The sequence below is a fragment of the Callionymus lyra genome, chromosome 17 (genome assembly GCF_982586985.1).
Source record: "Callionymus lyra chromosome 17, fCalLyr1.hap1.1, whole genome shotgun sequence".
NCBI lineage: Eukaryota > Metazoa > Chordata > Actinopteri > Syngnathiformes > Callionymidae > Callionymus > Callionymus lyra.
In genome coordinates this window covers 23,457,195-23,479,690 of record NC_141834.1, presented here as the reverse complement: position 1 = coordinate 23,479,690, position 22,496 = coordinate 23,457,195, and the positions used below count along the sequence as shown (strand labels likewise).

General features: G+C 42.1%; 1 protein-coding gene across 1 annotated transcript in view; it reads left to right on the top strand.

Moving 5' to 3' along the window:
• The window catches only part of LOC148063047 (CUB and sushi domain-containing protein 3-like), a 414,667-nt gene that overhangs the window by 61,650 nt on the left and 330,521 nt on the right, over positions 1 to 22,496 (top strand). Inside the window, exon 3 of the mRNA XM_087812099.1 lies at positions 20,400 to 20,512. Within this exon, the coding sequence (XP_087668225.1) occupies positions 20,400 to 20,512 (113 nt within the window). The remainder of the gene's footprint in view (positions 1 to 20,399; positions 20,513 to 22,496) is intronic.

Sequence of the window (22,496 nt, the reverse complement as noted above, 5' to 3'; positions counted from 1 at the left end):
TCGTGTTGATGATCTACTGACTCCTTCAAGAACATCTGTGTTTGATGATCTACTGACTCTTCAAGAAACATCTGTTTTGATGATCTACTGACTCCTTCAAGAAACATCTGTGTTTGATGATCTACTGACTCCTTCAAGAAACATCTGTGTTTTGATGATCTACTGACTCCTTCAAGAAACATCTGTGTTTGATGATCTACTGACTCCTTCAAGAAACATCTGTGTTTGATGATCTACTGACTCCTTCAAGAAACATCTGTGTTTGATGATCTACTGACTCCTTCAAGAAACATCTGTGTTTGATGATCTACTGACTCCTTCAAGAAACATCTGTGTTTGATGATCTACTGACTCCTTCAAGAAACATCTGTGTTTGATGATCTACTGACTCCTTCAAGAAACATCTGTGTTTGATGATCTACTGACTCCTTCAAGAAACATCTGTGTTTGATGATCTACTGACTCCTTCAAGAAACATCTGTGTTTGATGATCTACTGACTCCTTCAAGAAACATCTGTGTTTGATGATCTACTGACTCCTTCAAGAAACATCTGTGTTTGATGATCTACTGACTCCTTCAAGAAACATCTGTGTTTGATGATCTACTGACTCCTTCAAGAAACATCTGTGTTTGATGATCTACTGACTCCTTCAAGAAACATCTGTGTTTGATGATCTACTGACTCCTTCAAGAAACATCTGTGTTTGATGATCTACTGACTCCTTCAAGAAACATCTGTGTTTGATGATCTACTGACTCCTTCAAGAAACATCTGTGTTTGATGATCTACTGACTCCTTCAAGAAACATCTGTGTTTGATGATCTACTGACTCCTTCAAGAAACATCTGTGTTTGATGATCTACTGACTCCTTCAAGAAACATCTGTGTTTGATGATCTACTGACTCCTTCAAGAAACATCTGTGTTTGATGATCTACTGACTCCTTCAAGAAACATCTGTGTTTGATGATCTACTGACTCCTTCAAGAAACATCTGTGTTTGATGATCTACTGACTCCTTCAAGAAACATCTGTGTTTGATGATCTACTGACTCCTTCAAGAAACATCTGTGTTTGATGATCTACTGACTCCTTCAAGAAACATCTGTGTTTGATGATCTACTGACTCCTTCAAGAAACATCTGTGTTTGATGATCTACTGACTCCTTCAAGAAACATCTGTGTTTGATGATCTACTGACTCCTTCAAGAAACATCTGTGTTTGATGATCTACTGACTCCTTCAAGAAACATCTGTGTTTGATGATCTACTGACTCCTTCAAGAAACATCTGTGTTTGATGATCTACTGACTCCTTCAAGAAACATCTGTGTTTGATGATCTACTGACTCCTTCAAGAAACATCTGTGTTTGATGATCTACTGACTCCTTCAAGAAACATCTCAAGACACTTTGATTTGAGCTTTTCCTTGATTCTCTGAGACTCTTGTCTCAGTGTTGTCTTGACCTTCAAAGTATATATTTTATTAAGTATTGTTTTGATTTTTTAAGCGCTTTGTGACCCTGGTCTGGAATAGTGTTCACAAATATTACTGACTTACTTACAGAACACAGTGTACAGTCCATGTCCAAGAAATGTTCAATCTGAAAGCAGCTCAAACAACTAACTGCCGCCCAAACATAAAGATTTATTGGAAAACCTTTAACTTTCTTCTAGAACTACTGAAAATCACAGTCATGTCAATCAAACTGGACGGCTGTCATCCCGCCCCCTCCTCTTTGAAAGAACCGTTTTATGAAATCTTATAATCAATGTGTTTGGAAGGTTTCTGGATAAATCAGGATCAGTTCCTTTTATATTCAACATCGTAGCTCAATCACAACCTTTTGAAGAACATCTAACCTTCATAAATAAGATGATTTTTTTAATGAAGGTTTTCAAAGAAACAAATTTTTTGTGCAAATGTTATATTGTTTAACTCAAACAAACTTTAATTCCTGGTGAAACATGTGTTCCTCTTGTTCAGGTCCCACAGTTTTATCATCACATAGTTTAAAGTTCCTTTTTATTGTCGTGGAATTTTTGAAACAACACTAATGGCTACAGTGCAAAGAGACACACACTTGAAACAGTGTTGTGTTGTTCACTATTCACGGCGTGTTTGACGAGATTCGAAGTCAGAGCGAGGACCGGAGACGAGGACGACCACCACGGGTTGCACTGCCTGATGGGAAATGACCAAAGAAAAAGTGAAATATTATTTGTTAATTAAAATCGAGTTGTTGTTGAAGAGCAGGAACAAAAACAGTCCCTGACAGGTTGACAAGCACTTTTTAATCATAAGAAAAACAAACAAAAATCCCTAATTGATTGTGTTTATCAAGGTGGGTAATTTGTTAGAGTCTGTTTTGTCAGTTTGTCACTTCCTCGGCGGAACATGTTGAGCTCCGGGCAGCAAAACACATTTATGTGGGAAGGAAAACACTTTCCCGTCCTTCTGCTGCTCGGCGCCGCTCGCCACCTGCCTCCTGCCGACGCTCCAGTCAATAGAGGCGAGGCGGCCCGGCAGCAAGGGTCGCAGGCATCATGAGTCGAGCCCAGATTCTACCAGTTCAACGACGAAAACAACTGGCTGTGAAACATGTCGAACACAAGAACATGTTTGTGTCAAGATCAGAATATGAATCCAACACTTTATAAATGGTAGCTCTGACCTTCTGTGATCTTGAGACATGGGCCTCAGACATGTTCTTCCTTTTTATACTCTTGAGATGTTCTTATCTCAATATATTCTGAGGTTCGTGCTCACAATCGTGACATGTGCGCACACACCCCTGCAAACACACACCGACACACACACAGCTGTGCGAAGCGTTCCAGAAGCAGGTGAAGAGATAAGAACTGAAGGTCTGACCATGAACTACAGGAAAATAACCCGTTATTTACGGGGAACCAGACCCACTGCTGGATATCATCGCTGTTCCTCTAACGTGAACTGGCAGGTATTTGTAAGATGAATATCAAGACGTAGGAATATCACGAGATGGAAATATTTAGTTTAGCAGAGTAATATTTTGTTTGTAAAGATTTGTATTCTGTTAATGTGTACACAAATCTAAAGAATATACACGTTTATCTTGTACAGGTCGTGAGTCATTTTTCCTCGTCTAGACTTTGGCGAAACTGTCGCAGTCGTACGTCGAGCTAGCGCCTCCTACAGGCCAGGCATGTCACACACAAACTCCACGACTGTGCGTGTGAGCTCGACTCTCCCGTCGCCATGGTTACAGTCACAAAAACCCGTCCTCTCAGGACTCAAACTTAAGTCGCGGCGTTTCTATTCTCTCGCACGATTTGTTGCTGAAATGTCTCCAGAACCAGCGGCGCGGCGTGTTATCAGCTCAGATCAGCAGCTATTTGCATGAATTAACGATCAATAGCATCTGGGCTCAAGTCAAAGGCAGCGTGAGAGCGTGAGCTGCATTTTAACTGTCGTTCCAAACACTCGCTCACGTAGGCAGTGAAAGAGTCGTTGTTGTTGTTGTTGTTGTTGTGCCGCTCAAAGGAAAGTAGCTTCAATTGTTGATGTGGTTTTTGTGTCGTATAATAAAGTCCATCGATGAGTCGACGCTGCGGAAGATGAAGTCGTTCTGGACGCTCCGGGAATATTTCACACGGTAGACTGAGCCGGAGTCGAGTGTGTTATGCGCAGAAATGGGGACGTTAACTAGTTCATTTGTTTTTCCGCCGGTTGTTTTGAATAGTTGTGAAGCACAAACACAGCTTCATTAGGTGGCGTTTAATTTCAAAAATGCTGCCAAAAGTAGGAAAGCGATTGGTTTCGGTTCCACAATGAGAATCAGGAGCTTAGTTCCGGTCCAGTGTCTCTCCAGTGTGTGGCTCGTCCTGCATCGTGATTTACAGTAGAAAACATTCAAAACTTTCCTTTCAAATTGGAATTCATCAAGTGTTCAATCAGATGTTGCTGTTTTGAAGACGTCTCAGTAGAGCAGCACCTGCTGTCCTGGAGGTGCAACTGTTCAATTCAATTCAATTCAATTTTATTTCAAGTGTCTTATCATAACAACGTTATCTCAAGACACTATACAGTTGAAATAAGACTATAGTTGATTAAGGAAAAACAGTTCCAGCAATTCAACAAAGAGCAACAAGCGAAACACTGTACAGTGAACTATGACGAGGAAAAACTTCCTTTTAGAAGAAACCTGGAGCAGAACCAGACTCATTGTTGACGGCCTGCCGCTTTGACCGGCTGGGAGGAAGGATGGGGGGGTAGACAGATGGATAAGGAGAGGAGTGAGGGAGGATACAGTGAGAGAAAAGAGGAGAGTGTAGGAGAGTCCATGGAGGTGCTGGAGAGAACTGATGACGTGGTGAAGATCCTGGATCAGCAGCATTTCTGGAGGTCCTGGGGCTCCTGAGAGAAATAAAAAGGTGTTTAAACAGGTGATGAATGTAATGCAGAAAAGAAGGATGTACAGAGCTTGGTGTCTAAAACTCCTCCAGCATTCTCAGCCTATAGCAGCTAAAGATAAACAGTTGAGTTAGTTATACTAGCTAAGATAAACAGTTAAGTTAGTTATAGCAGCTAAGATAAACAGTTAAGTTAGTTATATCTTTATCGAAAAGTACGTTTTTAAGATTGTTTTTAAACATAGAGAGGGTGTCTGCCCTCCGGACTGAAGCTGCTAGTTTGTTCCACAGCAGAGGGGCTTGAAAACGGAAGGCCCTGGCTCCAAATCTACATTTAGAGATTTTTGGTATAACTAATAGATCCGGGTTTAAGGATCGTAAGGTCCTTGAGGGTTGGTAAGTTTGGATTAGATCTTTAATGCATGTTGGTGCTAGACCGTTGGTTTTATAGGTTAAGAGAAGGATTTTAAACTGTTCTTGAATATTATTAGTATTTTGAAGTATTTGCATTTTATTTTACCACTTGCTTATAGACGCAAAACTTTTTCACTTTTTTTATTGATATATTTGAGTTTGTGTACGTAGGCTGAGAAGACGACTCGCGTGTCACAGAACAAGCTGTTCCGGCGACGACGCAAACATGCTGTTGCTGTTCCACACGTGTCCAAACAAACCACTCCGTCCTTCTTCGACGCTCAAGTGCAAATGGAAAACCGAGGAGATGCGTCGAGTGCGAGATTGTTGCAACTGTCGGCTCGCGCCACGTGAGCGTCGTCGTCTGTCGGCGCGAAGAGATTATCGTTTCTGACGCAAGCAAGAGGCTCTCGTGAACACGAGCGAGGGATGAATGTTCGGACGTCGAGGACATTTGAAAAGTAAATGAATATACGACATGTTTAATATAGAAATAATAATAATGGAAGACAGTTGTTCCCAGGAAATGGAAATGTTAAAGGACACAAGATCAACAAATGAAACAAATGTCATTTCCACTCCAGCAGGACTGGACCTCACGGGCGACACACACACACACACACACACACACACACACACACACACACACACACACACACACACACACACACACACACACACACACACACACACACACTCCTCCACACTCGGATGAAAGTGACTTGATGATATAAATAGATGCTTCTTTCAGTTCTTCATCTCATCAGAACCATCGTTTCCAGAGCCATCGTTCATCCCTTTCCATCGGGAGCTGAGGATGTTTCTGGTTCATGGTACATAAGTCACCAGGATGAGTTCGAGTCTCGCTGCTCGTTTACCTCGAGTATCTGAGAGTCACAAGTATAAAGTGTGTCTCGTCCAGAAGGACAGAGTCGTTGACGAACGGTTATAAATGAACTTACCATGAATAACTGTCCAGAGAAGCTTCATTCGTCTCTCTTGTGTCGAGAAACACTTAAACACAGCATCACCTCTGTATTCACAACTCAAGGCATGATTCGACCAGTGATGCTGCAGCAACGAACACATCTCACCGTATATTTGATTCACTCGCATAGTTTTCACAACAATAGTACGTGAAACTCATTTTTAGTGACTTGAAAAAAATTGTCCTAACATCAGCTTTAAAAGTATCTGAAGCTGGTTCTATACTATCCTCTCGTCCTCAGTCATTGCTGGGAACTCACAGGATTGTCATTGTTCCTTTGGGTTGTTTATAAGAAGAATGACATCATGGCATTGACTGAGGATGAGAGGATACAGTGGTTTGAAAACAAATGAAAGCAATTACGACTTTGTCAAGAGTCATGTGGTCTGTAAATACTACAACACCAGAGTCAAGTACCCGACAATACTACACACATATACTTGTTACTACACTATCACAACACCAGAGTCAAGTACTGGACAATACTACACATATATACTTGTTACTACACTATCACAACACCAGAGTCAAGTACTGGACAATACTACACATATATACTTGTTACTACACTATCACAACACCAGAGTCAAGTACTGGACAATACTACACATATATACTTGTTACTACACTATCACAACACCAGAGTCAAGTACTGGACAATACTACACATATATACTTGTTACTACACTATCACAACACCAGAGTCAAGTACTGGACAATACTACACATATATACTTGTTACTACACTATCACAACACCAGAGTCAAGTACTGGACAATACTACACATATATCCTTGTTACTACACTATCACAACACCAGAGTCAAGTACTGGACAATACTACACATATATACTTGTTACTACACTATCACAACACCAGAGTCAAGTACTGGACAATACTACACATATATACTTGTTACTACACTATCACAACACCAGAGTCAAGTACTGGACAATACTACACATATATACTTGTTACTACACTATCACAACACCAGAGTCAAGTACTGGACAATACTACACATATATACTTGTTACTACACTATCACAACACCAGAGTCAAGTACTGGACAATACTACACATATATACTTGTTACTACACTATCACAACACCAGAGTCAAGTACTGGACAATACTACACATATATACTTGTTACTACACTATCACAATATTTAGTAACATTTATCGTTGACCCTTTACTATGATGGTATCAACTCAGTAGTCATTGTTTAAGAGTGAACACGATGTATTAAAGTTTTATTCCGAGGACTGGACTGTGAGAGACTCTGGATGTTTCTCTGAATAGAAGGATTTGAGCAACAGTCCATGTTCGACCACCACGACACCAACGATTAAGTGCTTTCTAATTTTATATTGACAATAAGCTTAGCAACAAACTGCAGCTTGTTTTCTGCTGAGACCTTCTTATTTCAAACCAACATAATCCCGCCATTGAAAGTGTCACCGCGCCCTGTTGTGCCACCGAAAAAAAAAGAGCTCAAATTTAGATTTTCATTCTCCCGACACCGAAATAGCTGCCTTTGTTGTTTAGTCACACTTTTGTTTCTCCGAGGGGGATCATCTCGGTGAACCACTATGTGGGATATTGTAATTCTGTGACAAAATCTGCAGCGTCGCCTGAAACAATTACGTCTCCTCGACGCTGGTAAGCAGTTTCAGAGACAAACTATTTATAAGTCACGGTGAGCTCTGGTTCCTCCACAAGGAAGCTTGTTAAAGATTAAAGCAGCCATAAGCGCACACGTCTATTAATTAAGACGGTCACTCAGAAGACAGAGACAAACACAAAATGACAATGAACGTATGAAAATGAATCGACATCCCATAGAGGACCTGATTAGAGTGTCTTGCATTGATCTATGAATTCTCTTTACTCTGAAGCTCCGCCACCTCCTCCTCCTGCTCCTCACTCCCTCGTGGCTCAGATTGGCAGGTTGAAGGACTCATTATATTCCAGAAAATAATCTGTAACAAACTACTCCAGTCATAAATAAAGCCTTTTTTTTGTTTGGTGTTACCGAGCGTCGTCCCTGAGGTGCTCCTTTTTATGGTCCTCTCTATTCAATTAGCGAGGAGATGAAGCTAATTTACGACTTCCACAATGACCACAAATGTTATTTAGTGGCGTTAAAATGATGTCTTTAACAATCCCCGGTGCGCTCGTAGACGGAGCTTCTGGAGAGGAGCTCCAGTATCACAGAGACATCAGTAATCTTAAAAATAGGACCAACCATTTGCACCTCATGAAATATTCCTGCTCCATGAATATTCAATCTTCTGAAAGTTAAACGGCTCGACTGGTTTTCCACCTGCAGTCTCGAGTGAAACCAGATGTTTGTACAGACGAGTGGAACGAAGACACAAACAATGATGACTTTAAACATCACTGTTCATGCTTGGCATGGGTTCACATCCCAGTTTGTCTTCTTAAGTTTATTTGATGAAAAATATTAAATGAAATATTCATTTTAAATATATATTTAATGCATGTTCTCATCGTGCTCGCATGAGTTTACTCTGGGTACTCTGGTTTCCTCCCAGAGTTAAAAAACCATATCCTGCAACTTAGATTGGATTTGAGATTGTATTGCTTTGCTCAGCAGTAGTACATGAATGAATCAATAATTGTACTCGATTCTTTGAACAAACTCTATGGAAGCTGCTATAAGAGGCAACCATGACATTGAGGTTCAAATCCCCGCATGAACCTTAAAGCCATAAATTTTCAATTGCACTAAATGTTTTAAAAGATTTTCGCTACTTTTTTGTCCCTTTGAAAAAACCAAATATACGTGAGAATTCTATTTTCTGACAAATATATTTTTCTGCATTTCCTATTCTATTTTTTTAAAGGGAGAACATTTTACAGAGAATGTATTTGGGTTCGATGGTCCAGGATGATGGCCGGGGATGAAGAAGAGAGTGCAGACAGGGTGAGAGTTGCTGTGTCGGACAGTAGTGGTCGCTGTGGAGTCAAACGTAGATACTGGGGCAGAACGAACGTAAATTACTCTTGTTTTTTCCACCTACTGTGGAAAGATCAATATCTCTGAGATCAGCCTTCGGATCTGTGTGGGTCTGATCTGACTGATCGAGGCCAAACATGAATGGAACGCCTCCGCCGAGATCTCAGCAAATGATGGTGATTTCACTCTCCAGGCCTATATTTATGGCCGTCGCTCTTTGCGGCTGAATTATTATCTAAAATAACATCTGGATTGAACGAGTGACGCATCCAGAGCTGAAAGTTGAGAAAATGTCAGGCGATAAATCGACTTTTCTGTCTTTTTGAAAGTGAGTTAAAGGGACATTTATAACTTGATAAGATATCAAAGGACATGAAAACAACAAAATGCCTTTGTAAATGAAAAACACAATAATGATAAGATCAGCAACTGCTTAAATACTCTTCTCATTATGAACAAATAAGAGAATATTATACATACTATATTATTATTATTTATAATAAAATGAAGGATAAAATCATTTATTCATAAAGATTCAAATAAAAATAATATCTGAGTAAAAACAATTGTTTTGTTAGACACAAATATCCACAAAATTGTGAAAATATTGGTGCAGTTTTATGATTAAACATCAGAAAATGGTGAAAAATGTTTGTTTAAAAGAGATTGGTTCAGAAAAAGGAATCTCAGGTAAGAGTCTTCGACGCATCGTGAAGTCAAGCGTCGCTGAAGCGCGACTTTCTCGAATCTCCGCCTGAAATGAAACATTGACTGGTGTTGATTTACTCTTCATATGAAGAGATGCTTCTGAAAATTCTTCTTCTCATCATGAATGACTGCAGTTCAATTAGAGTTGCTCGTTGACGGCGGAGCGAGAGCGTCGAGTGATGTTTGCTCGTGTGAAGTGGAGGAAAATAACCTTTTTCCCTCGTCGCGCTTCAACGTTAAACATCAGCAGTTCTTGCCTACTTGGCGAGCTCGGTCAAAGACTTCACATCTCACCCGACTCCCCCAGACTCCCCTCGACTCCCCTCAACTCCCCCAAACCCCCCCTCGACTCCCCCAGACTCTCCAGACTCCCCCAGACTCCCCTCGACTCCCCTCAACTCCCCCAGACTCCCCTCGACTCCCCCAGACTCCCCTCGACTCCCCTCAACTCCCCCAAAACCCCCCTCGACTCCCCCAGACTCTCCAGACTCCCCCAGACTCCCCTCGACTCCCCCAGACTCTCCATACTCCCCCAGACTCTCCAGACTCCCCCAGACTCCCCACGACTCCCCCAGACTCTCCAGACTCCCCCAGACTCCCCTCGACTCGCCTCGACTCCCCCAGACTCTCCATACTCCCCCAGACTCTCCAGACTCCCCCAGACTGCCCCAGACTCCCCTCGACTCCCCTCAACTCCCCCAAACCCCCCCTCGACTCCCCCAGACTCTCCAGACTCCCCCAGACTCCCCTCGACTCCCCCAGACTCCCCTCGACTCCCCCAGACTCTCCATACTCCCCCAGACTCTCCAGACTCCCCCAGACTCCCCACGACTCCCCCAGACTCTCCAGACTCCCCCAGACTCCCCTCGACTCCCCCAGACTCCCCTCGACTCCCCCAGACTCTCCATACTCCCCCAGACTCTCCAGACTCCCCCAGACTCCCTCAGACTCCCCCAGACTCCCCTCGACTCCCCTCAACTCCCCCAAACCCCCCCTCGACTCCCCCAGACTCTCCAAACTCCCCCAGACTCCCCTCGACTCCCCCAGACTCTCCAGACTCCCCCTGACTCTCCAGACTCCCCCAGACTCCCCTCGACTCCCCCAGACTCCCCTCGACTCCCCCAGACTCTCCATACTCCCCCAGACTCTCCAGACTCCCCCAGACTCCCCCAGACTCTCCAGACTCCCCCAGACTCTCCAGACTCCCCCAGACTCCCCTCGACTCCCCCAGACTCCCCTCGACTCCCCCAGACTCTCCATACTCCCCCAGACTCTCCAGACTCCCCCAGACTCCCCACGACTCCCCCAGACTCCCCTCGACTCCCCCAGACTCTCCAGACTCCCCCAGACTCCCCACGACTCCCCCAGACTCCCCTCGACTCCCCTCGACTCCCCCAGACTCTCCAGACTCCCCTCGACTCCCCCAGACTCTCCAGACTCCCCTCGACTCCCCCAGACTTTCCAGACTCCCCCAGACTCCCCCAGACTCCCCCAGACTCTCCAGACTCCCCCAGACTCCCCCAGACTCCCCCAGACTCCCCCAGACTCCCCCAGACTCTCCAGACCCCCCCAGACTCCCCCAGACTCCCCCAGACTCCCCACGACTCCCCCAGACTCTCCAGACTCCCCCAGACTCCCCCAGACTCCCCCCAGCTTCTCTGCCGCCCCCCGAGAGACCGGCAGGTTAAGCTCAGTGTAAGAAGCCAAGGTGGGCAGAGATCTACAAAGAGGCCGAACAAACGAGGGCGGAGGCTGTGAATCACAGAGAAAGACATATTGAGGCAGAAAGACAATAAGTCAGACGTTGGTCCATCATTCGCGCTGCTCTCCACGGAACACCAGGCCGTGACGCGCCTCAGACGGAGGACGTGTCCGACTCTCTCCTGCGAGGCTGATGTAGTGCAGGTTCAGGTGGAAGCCGAGGCTGCGTCGCCCCGACAATCATCTCTGCTCCTGCCTGGGCTTAAGTAGTCGTTCTGCTGCCACTTGTTTTCCTTCGCCGGCACCTGGTGTCCTGCTCCTGCGAGAGGATCTGGGCCGCAGATGAAAAGTCATTTTCACCGGCGGGCGTCCGTCCTGCTCCCTCGTAATCATGGCCATCTCTGCTGAACGAGGTGTTCCAGAAAGTGTCTGGTGTCGTGTCTGGTGTCGTGTCTGCGGCTGGTGCTGCTCTGTCATTTGAGCATCTTTTCACTCCCGCCTGACAGAACCCTTGCTATCAGAACATTAGAGTGTTTGCTGGAGTCTCCATGTTTAACATTCGTTTCACTGACATGTTCAGTTTGAATCGAGGGCGATCTAGAAACTATGCAGTACACCTGCCAGGCCTGTATGTGGCGCTTTGATGCTTGGAAGAGGAACCAGCAAAACTAAACCCGAGTATTTATTTAGTATTTAGTTTTACGTATTTCGTTGTATTTAATCTGAGTCTCACATTAAAGGTCTATAAAAATATATCTTTTGTTTTAAACAATGACGAGAAAAGAGAAAATAATAGTTTTGTTTCTCGTACGAACATCATTGTTCTTTTAAAACCTTTACAAGAAAATGTTTTCTACTCCATTAGCAGATTTTCTCATTTTCACAAGTCATTAAAATCATGTTTATATCTTAAGACTCAAGTTAATCCTCCTGGAATCAAACAAGATTCTTAGATTTAAGTCTTTACTCTGAAGGAATATTAACGTAATAATTATTCTTAAATGTATCAGATGCTTGTTTTCTTACGAGCTTCACTCTCGACATCTGGACTTCGTTCACTTTTATCAAACATAATATTGTCATTTCAACAGAAATGTACAGATTGTAAGATTATTTTTTTGTTTACAAATAGTCGACAACAATCAATGAGGTTTTTACTTAAAGGTTACTTGTTGTGAAGTAAATAATGTAGTAAACAACCAATGAGTTAAAAGTCAACAATATATTAAACAAACAACATGTTCGTAAAAAAAGAATCAAACTCAACCATGTGCTCTTGGTTGTGTTTGTTGTTTACACATTTGTGTGTAAAGTTGACATCATCCAGGAAGTTGAATAAAGGGCTCCATACTTTTAAAATCTGCTTCCAAGAGTTTTGAGAGAGTTTCTCATTTTTCCAGAAAGTCTTGAATATTTCTCAGCCAGTGAAGAAGACGTGAAAGAAGATCTTCTTCTTGCCAGAGAGTAACGAAGGTGTCTCTGGTGTCAGAGGACCTCCTGAACATGAACCTCATGGTAGGTTTTTCTTCAGTTCTGGTTGTTAAAGGTGGTGAAATACTGCGGAAGAGAAGAGAATTAATAAAGAAACGATCCATCGGCAGAACGGATAGAAACGCCGCGGAGACTATAGACTGAAGACGAAGGAAGACATGAATTCAATCTGCCGCAGGTGTCGGTTCGACGCCCACGTGGTTTTTTAGCGAATGTCAAGCTGTTGGATAACGATCGGAGATGGAACGCTACGTCTGGAGTCGCCGTCAATAATCAGTGCTTCGGCGTCGCCATCATCGGCGTGACCTCGCCTGCGTGCACGAGGGTCAAGAAGGCGACTCATCAATCTCGGAGGAGGTCGGCGCCCCTCGACCTCCTGGCGTCCTGCGGGCGCTAACGAGAGTCTGCACACGTTCTTCAGTCGCACTCGTTCAATCGCTCCATCATAGGATACATTTCCTCTTCTCTCGGTCCAGCGTTGCCACGGCAACATCCTCCCTCTGCCTCCATTGTATCCCTGAAAGTGTTTGTGTTAAATAATTTGCTCTCGGCGCGGCTTCTTATTGAAGGGATCGTCTTCGCTCGTGGTGACATTGAGCCTCGCCTTCATCGCCTTCATCGTCGCCTTCATCGTCGCCTTCATCGTCGCCTTCATCGTCGCCTTCATCGTCGTCTCGCCGCCGTCGTCTCGCCGTCGTCGTCTCGCCGTCGTCTGATCGCCGAGCTCGTAATGAGGTCCCGACTCTCTTCACCTCTCGCCGAGTCGCGAGTTTGAAGGAAGAGATGTGATGAGTTAGAAGCTTCGCTAACATCTGCTCTCACCAAACATGTCCCGCCGAGATAAAAATGATGAGTTTTCTTGCTGTTTGAATAAAACATTTATTTTACTGATTTCTTGAACCATCAAATTTGAAAAAGGTGATCAAATATCATTAATCCTGTTGAAGTAACACTGAGGCTCATCAAATACTACACTTGCTTTACATTGAAGTGATGGAAGTAAACACTAGTGATGATCACATGGAACTGAAGCTTTAGAGAAAATAGAACCTGGATTAAAAAATAACATTAAAAAAAGATGAATTAAAATTAATATTGTTGCTCAAAAAGTGATGTTGTTGAATTAAAACTGTTTTTTATTTCATATATTCACTGATCGCACATTTATACATGACTCGCTTTAGTGTAACTTTTACTTTGGTGTCGAAAAGGATTTGCATTCGTTCTATTTTCCATGATGAAGAAAACAAGATGGAGTTGATGTAGGTGTGAATGAGCTGAGCCAGAAGACAATCTTTCCATATTCAGGCTATGTATGGCTGTGTATTGTCATGATACATGTCACGATACAATATATTGTGATATATAGTGATAGTGTAGTAACAAGTATATATGTGTAGTATTGTCCAGTACTTGACTCTGGTGTTGTGATAGTGTAGTAACAAGTATATATGTGTAGTATTGTCCAGTACTTGATTCTGGTGTTGTGATAGTGTAGTAACAAGTATATATGTGTAGTATTGTCCAGTACTTGATTCTGGTGTTGTGATAGTGTAGTCACACATATATATGTGTAGTATTGTCTAGTACTTGATTCTGGTGTTGTGATAGTGTAGTAACAAGTATATATGTGTAGTATTGTCTAGTACTTGATTCTGGTGTTGTGATAGTGTAGTAACAAGTATATATGTGTAGTATTGTCCAGTACTTGACTCTGGTGTTGTGATAGTGTAGTAACAAGTATATATGTGTAGTATTGTCCAGTACTTGACTCTGGTGTTGTGATAGTGTAGTAACAAGTATATATGTGTAGTATTGTCCAGTACTTGACTCTGGTGTTGTGATAGTGTAGTAACAAGTATATATGTGTAGTATTGTCCAGTACTTGACTCTGGTGTTGTGATAGTGTAGTAACAAGGATATATGTGTAGTATTGTCCAGTACTTGACTCTGGTGTTGTGATAGTGTAGTAACAAGTATATATGTGTAGTATTGTAGTACTAACAGACACATGACTCTTGACGAAGCCTCCAGGAACTGATCTCAGTTGCTCTGGCATCATGTCAGGATGTTTTCTGGACGAGGAAGTCGTTGGGGTAACTGGGAGGAGGCCTCGGGGCGAACCAGGACACAGGAGAGATTCTGTCATGTTCTCCCAGAAGAGCCGAAGTCTTGAGAGAACTAAAGTTCCTGCAAGAAAACGGTTTGAGACGTTCAGAATAAATTGATTTGCCGCCAAAATGTAAAAAAACAGATCATATTGAGGTGATTATATTTCTTCCTCCAATTTCCCTCGATCTCAATCACCCGCTAATTGTTATTTCTCTTCATTTCAACCTCAAATTGACTTTTTTCAGGACAAATTGAAAAGCGTAATCTTGAATCCCAGAGATAACTTCTCCCAAATTACTCCGGCAACCACTTCCTGTACACAAACGGCGCCACAAACGAGCCGCTTCCCTCCCACGGAGGCGTGAAGCTGAGAAATGAACTTCAGATCTGCAATAATCGCAGCAAAGTGCATCTTCACAATTACCAGGGCTGATGGAAGACAATCATTTCTGTCTCAGATCGTTAACTCAGAGATTTGCGCTCTGGATAAACACATCAATTTGGGCCCAGATGTCTCCAGATCTGCTCTCACAAGACTGAGATCCAAGGAAACACTTGAAATGCGTTAATACAAAAGATTCAGCAGTTACTGGTGTGGATTCTAAAGATAACTTTTAATTATATTCATTTGTGACTGAAATTAAAAGTATCTTCGTGATGACGTCTGCAGCTGCAAATAGACGTTTTTATAGTATCGTAAGAAATAGTTTTACACTTAAATATTGGGATTAATCTTCTTCTCATTATTATTTTTTGCCTTTTAATTTTTCACTGGCTTTCTATGGTTTATATTTCAATAAATTGTATATCAAATAAAATAGTTTGATTTTTATAATGTACAATTAACGTGCAAATGTTCAAACTGTTAATTCGTGAGTTGCAATCATTACGTCCTCCTCAGCCAAAGGAGGAATGAGGCGATGACTGAGTACGAGAGGATACAGTGAGTCCAGCAGCTTTTAAAACTGATGTTTGGACATATTTTGCTTTGAAAACAAATGAAAGTAGTTACGACTTCAAGAGTCATGTGGTCTGTAAATACTACAACACCAGAGTCAAGTACTGGACAATACTACACATATATACTTGTTACTACACTATCTCAACACCAGAGTCAAGTACTGGACAATACTACACATTATATACTTGTTACTACACTATCACAACACCAGAGTCAAGTACTGGACAATACTACACATGTATACTTGTTACTACACTATCAAAACACCAGAGTCAAGTACTGGACAATACTACACATATATACTTGTTACTACACTATCACAACACCAGAGTCAAGTACTGGTCAATACTACACATATATACTTGTTACTACACTATCACAACACCAGAGTCAAGTACTGGACAATACTACACATTTATACTTGTTACTACACTATCACAACACCAGAGTCAAGTACTGGACAATACTACACATATATACTTGTTACTACACTATCACAACACCAGAGTCAAGTACTGGACAATACTACACATTTATACTTGTTACTACACTATCACAACACCAGAGTCAAGTACTGGACTATACTACACATATATACTTGTTACTACACTATCACAACACCAGAGTCAAGTATTGGACAATACTACACATATATACTTGTTACTACACTATCACAACACCAGAGTCAAGTACTGGACAATACTACACATTTATACTTGTTACTACACTATCACAACACCAGAGTCAAGTACTGGACTATACTACACATATATACTTGTTACTACACTATCACAACACCAGAGTCAAGTATTGGACAATACTACACATATATACTTGTTACTACACTATCACAACACCAGAGTCAAGTATTGGACAATACTACACATATATACTTGTTACTACACTATCACAACACCAGAGTCAAGTACTGGACAATACTACACATATATACTTGTTACTACACTATCTCAACACCAGAGTCAAGTACTGGACAATACTACACATATATACTTGTTACTACACTATCACAACACCAGAGTCAAGTATTGGACAATACTACACATATATACTTGTTACTACACTATCACAACACCAGAGTCAAGTATTGGACAATACTACACATATATACTTGTTACTACACTATCACAACACCAGAGTCAAGTACTGGACAATACTACACATATATACTTGTTACTACACTATCTCAACACCAGAGTCAAGTACTGGACAATACTACACATATATACTTGTTACTACACTATCACAACACCAGAGTCAAGTACTGGACAATACTCCACATATATACTTGTTACTACACTATCACAACACCAGAGTCAAGTACTGGACAATACTACACATATATCCTTGTTACTACACTATCATAACACCAGAGTCAAGTACTGGACAATACTACACATATACACTTGTTACTACACTATCACAACACCAGAGTCAAGTACTGGACAATACTACACATATATACTTGTTACTACACTATCACAGCACCAGAGTTAAGTACTGGAGAAAAACTACACATATATACTTGTTACTACACTATCACAACACCAGAGTCAAGTACTGGAGAAAAACTACACATATATACTTGTTACTACACTATCACAACACCAGAGTCAAGTACTGGTGAAAAACTACACATATATACTTGTTACTACACTATCACAACACCAGAGTCAAGTACTGGAGAAAAACTACACATATATACTTGTTACTACACTATCACAACACCAGAGTCAAGTACTGGAGAAAAACTACACATATATACTTGTTACTACACTATCACTATCGTATCCTTCCATCGTGACAGCTACTATCTCTACAGGTCCTCTACTGTACTTGTAGGTCTAACTGAGGCGAGACATTTGTAAACTTTCTTCGGTTATAAATTCACTTCTTCTCTGCGAGACACAGTTGCTCGTCTTGACGCTTGTCAGTTACACGCCTTAACAATACTTCGAAATGATCTTTCGGAAAATCAACACGGCCGGCGCGGACGGAAACATTGGGTCGTACTCAGCCGAGCGTACGGCGGCGAAAGGTCGATACGGCATCAACAACGGCATCAACAACGGCCTCCGAGGAACGGTCAGCAACACATCTTGTTTACGAGGTCGTGAAAGTAAATGGATTTGTTTGGATCTGCACCTAATTTGAAATGCTGTAATGAAGCAGTCTGTTACAATGCAGCTGCCAGCGCTCCGGCGCGTCCAACAATGGGAGGGAGGCGTCTGATGATCACACCCTGCGTGTTACTGCTGGACAAATTGCATCACAATCTTCGCAGCGGTTGGGTTTTATTCGACGCCAAATGCCGGCGTGCTGGATAGTTAGACGGCGGCGAGGTTTGAGGCAAATGAACAGTCATTATTTGAAACGATAGGGAGCAGGTGCGTCGCGCTCCAGAGTTTCTCCACTAACTGGAATGTATTTATGATGCTTTACCTGCTAGACCCGCGCCATCCTGCGCACCATCAACGAACCCTGGGAGCGAGTCTGAGCTTCTGGAGGATCAACGGAGACACGAGAACGTCGTAGAACCGTCGAGACTCGAGTCTTGAGACTTTAAGAAGGTGAACTCGACCCCTGGACGCTAATGAGCTCAGCAGGGGCCACTTTTAATCCGGTGAGGAGCCGGAGGAGTCATCGTGAAATGAATCCCTGGATGTCGTGCTCGCGTGTCTTGGATCCTTGTGTGGAAGTCTGAGCAGGAGCAGGAGACCAGTATTAAGGTCATAGTTCAACCAAACTTCACTCATTTTCACTAATTTTCTCTCATGTCGACTAATGTACGTTATCTTCAGAGTCATCTGATCTATTTAGAGTTAGAGATAAAAATGTTTCTTCATTTTAATGTAGCGACTGGAGCTCAAACATACTTCTCTTAGTATACTAGAAGTTAGTATCATCAGGATAGTGTACGTACTAACTAGTAACTAATCCTCCACAGATAGTATGTCTCAAACATACTTCTCTTAGTATACTAGAAGTTAGTATCATCAGGATAGTGTACGTACTAACTAGTAACTAATCCTCCACAGATAGTATGTCTCAAACATACTTCTCTTAGTATACTAGAAGTTAGTATCATCAGGATAGTGTACGTACTAACTAGTAACTAATCCTCCACAGATAGTATGTCTCAAACATACTTCTCTTAGTATACTAGAAGTTAGTATCATCAGGATAGTGTACGTACTAACTAGTAACTAATCCTCCACAGATAGTATGTCTCAAACATACTTCTCTTAGTATACTAGAAGTTAGTATCATCAGGATAGTGTACGTACTAACTAGTAACTAATCCTCCACAGATAGTATGTCTCAAACATACTTCTCTTAGTATACTAGAAGTTAGTATCATCAGGATAGTGTACGTACTAACTAGTAACTAATCCTCCACAGATAGTATGTCTCAAATCAAACTCTGCTGCTACACACTAACAGGAAATGACGCGACAGTTTCTTCTTCTACTACTATTTAACGATGATTTCAACCAGCTGTAGGAACACTAGTGACACCTGCTGGCAGCACGTTTTGCAAGTTTGGAAGAAGAAATAAAGAAAAAATATGAGAATTGAAATATTGGCGAGATATTTAAGATGGTATCAGCAGGGAAGACGTGTTATCATCATACTGTTGGCTCAAAATGAACCTGTAAGTATATATATATATATGTATATATATATATATACATATATATATATATATATATATATACATATATATATATACATAGATATGACGTAACTTCTGTTTACAAAGTCACTAAGATGGAGCTGTTTAGTGTAGAAAGTGTCCATCGATTCATACTCAGTTTTGTGGGCGTTTCAGTGTCAATTTAGTGTGTATGGAGCACTACATTTACATACTAAGAATTGAGACGCACTTACGCACTACAAATACTAACTTTGAGTACACAAGTATGTGATTTGTGACACAGCATAAGTCTTCAACCAAAAAGAAACTTCATCCAAACACGTACTCCTCGTCTGTAACATCGCTCTTGGATTGAAGCCACGACAAAAGAATTGTTCTCCGGGTTAATATCGCGAGAACTTCCTGAGCTCATGGTCGACCGTCTTTACTGGAAGCACAGAAGTGTTTGGATGTTTTTAATGTCTTCTTGGACGAAGATGAATACGAAGAAAACTGAGCTCCAGTCGCTACATTAAAATGAACAAACACTTTTGTCTATAACTCTGAAAAGAACAGATTGAAAATAATCCAACATTAGTCGACATCATTGTGTGTAGAAAAAGAGTTAGAATTTTGTGTGAACCAACACTTTTAAACTAATATTTTAACACGTTTCAGGAATCTATGGTTTCATTAACGTGGCAACATCATTGTTTCATTTGCTTAAAGAGACACATGGTGTGGAAGGAGATTGTGGTAGAAATTGATCCTCCTCTGACTTTGACTCCCCTTGAGATTGAGTTGATCAAAGAGTTTAGAATCAAACGATCTTACTTCTCCACTCTGGCTCGGGAACATCCTTGAATCCACGGAGCTGCTTCTGAAATGCTTTGAAGTTGAACAAAAAAAAAAGAAAATAATGTCATTACGTGACCAGCGATGGTTGAACAACATCTTCTCACGTGTTAATCTTCTCTGGTTCACAGGTTGACAGGATTCAACATCCCGCCTCCAGTCAGCAGCTCCAGCTCGATATTTTCATTGAGGCTCACGAGTGACTTCGCAGTGAGCGCTCACGGATTCAAAGTAGCTTATGAAGGTAAGAACAACTTTTCATCCTCATCTGCTGTGACGCCTTCATAGAAGAGTTTTCTCTCTTAAAATGGGACATCATTGTATAAAGTGTTGGTTAACGTTGAACCAAAGCTAGTGTTTCTGATACGACAACGAGAACTTTTCACTGAGACATATTTTCATCACGTCGTGAGAGAAAGTCACGGTCGACCATGATGTTCAGGTCTGAGAGAAGATGTCGTCGTCCTACTGTCTTCTTTTGTGTTGAGAAGACACTTCTTCGGCCCTCCTGGGTCTTGCAGTCCTTTCCAGGGGGTCTGAAATGATTTTCTCTCGAGGTTTGAAAACTTTAGGCAGACGAAAACATTGTGGACCAGACAGAGCTATACGTTTGTGGTAGAATTCTTATCTTAGTCAGACAGAATGAGTCGGGCATGTAAACCGAGTTTTAAGATAAAAAAAATGATACACTATACGTATACGCCATACCTAAAATAATGCTAAAAGATAATCAAAATATAAAGTATAAAGTACTCGCTTGATCTAAGAGCTTAAACGTTTGACTACACATTCACAATCAACATCCACTCAGACTGATTCACTGGTTCAAGAAAAGCTTGGATCAGGATTAGATACGACACCAGTTATTTAAAACATCTGTTTATCTGCAAATCACACCTTAAATCGTAGATCAAAGAACGAAGCAAGACACACCCGGGAAAGGGGGGATAAAAGACGGAAACCGAGAACATTTGAATGATTAGATTACAAGAAAACAAATCAGGATGTCTCTCTAAGGGGGATCAGGACACAGGGAACTTGAAAGGACCATTTGGCTGGAAAGGACGACCCCCTGGGCGGGATATTTGCCTTAAATATATCGTGTATATATATCGATCGTAAAGCTTGTATTTTCTTTGACTTGAAGCGGTGAAAAACGACCCGTGACACTCTTGATTGTCCATCTCTCTCCACGAAGCGAAGTATAAGACAAATGTGACGTCGTGTTGGAGCGACGGAAACGGACTCCGTGTTTTGATCGTTTTAGAGTTGATTTAAGTTCAGTTGATTTAAGGCCTGAAAGCTGCATAAGTTGGCTAATGAAACTGCTCTGCTGCCCACGTATCCAAAAAGGTATTTTCTCTCAGGGATTGAAATCCAAGGCTGAGCGAATCAAAACAGATCAATACCTTTTTCTGTATTTTTCTTTCCTCCACCACCTGAGCTCCACCAGACCGACTGGTTTCTCTCTCTCTCTTTCTCTCTCTCTCTCTCTAAAAGCCTTCTGTCGTCTTTTCAAGTCGAGTCACACGGAACTGTTTTCAAAACACTTCCTCATCGTCGCACGGAACCAATCACTGTTTTGACGCCTCACTCCGTTTTATGGTAATTGCCGAGCGTGGCTACAAATCTGCGGCTCCTGTGGGGGTCGTTACCAAAGAAACCATCAGCCAGAAGAAGAAGCGCCAACATCAGAGCCGACGCCATCCAAGTGATTTCCTGCAGGACCTCCTCTGTTGTGTTCCGCAGACATTAGGTTCCTCAATTAAGCAAATTAATCTCATATTTTCCAAATCAACACCGCACCCCCTCCCAGAGTCCGGGACCTTCTCTGCTGCTCCAGAGGTGTCGGGAAAATTGCGCGGCAGATGTCGATGGGAATTATCTCAACTGATGTGTGGAGCTCTCTGTGCTGAAGCAGATCTGAGTGCAGCAGGAAGCTCTTCTCAATACAACCATCCGTCTGTGATTATCCTGCTCACCCCTTCTTTCCATTTACATGTGCGTCTCCACACCTCCTCTCCCGCCTGTTTTTCCTTTCATACCTGCGACTTTCCTCTCCTTCCCCTCGCAGGCTTTTTGGCTCCCGACGTCTTATCCAAATGTCCTGTGGTTATTTCTTCAGTCTGATCTGTTCCCACAGCTTTCCCCGCTCGAACAGGCTGACCCCGTTCTCCGCTTTTAAAGCTCCACTCTTTCATGATCCCCCTTTTTTCCATCTATTTTGC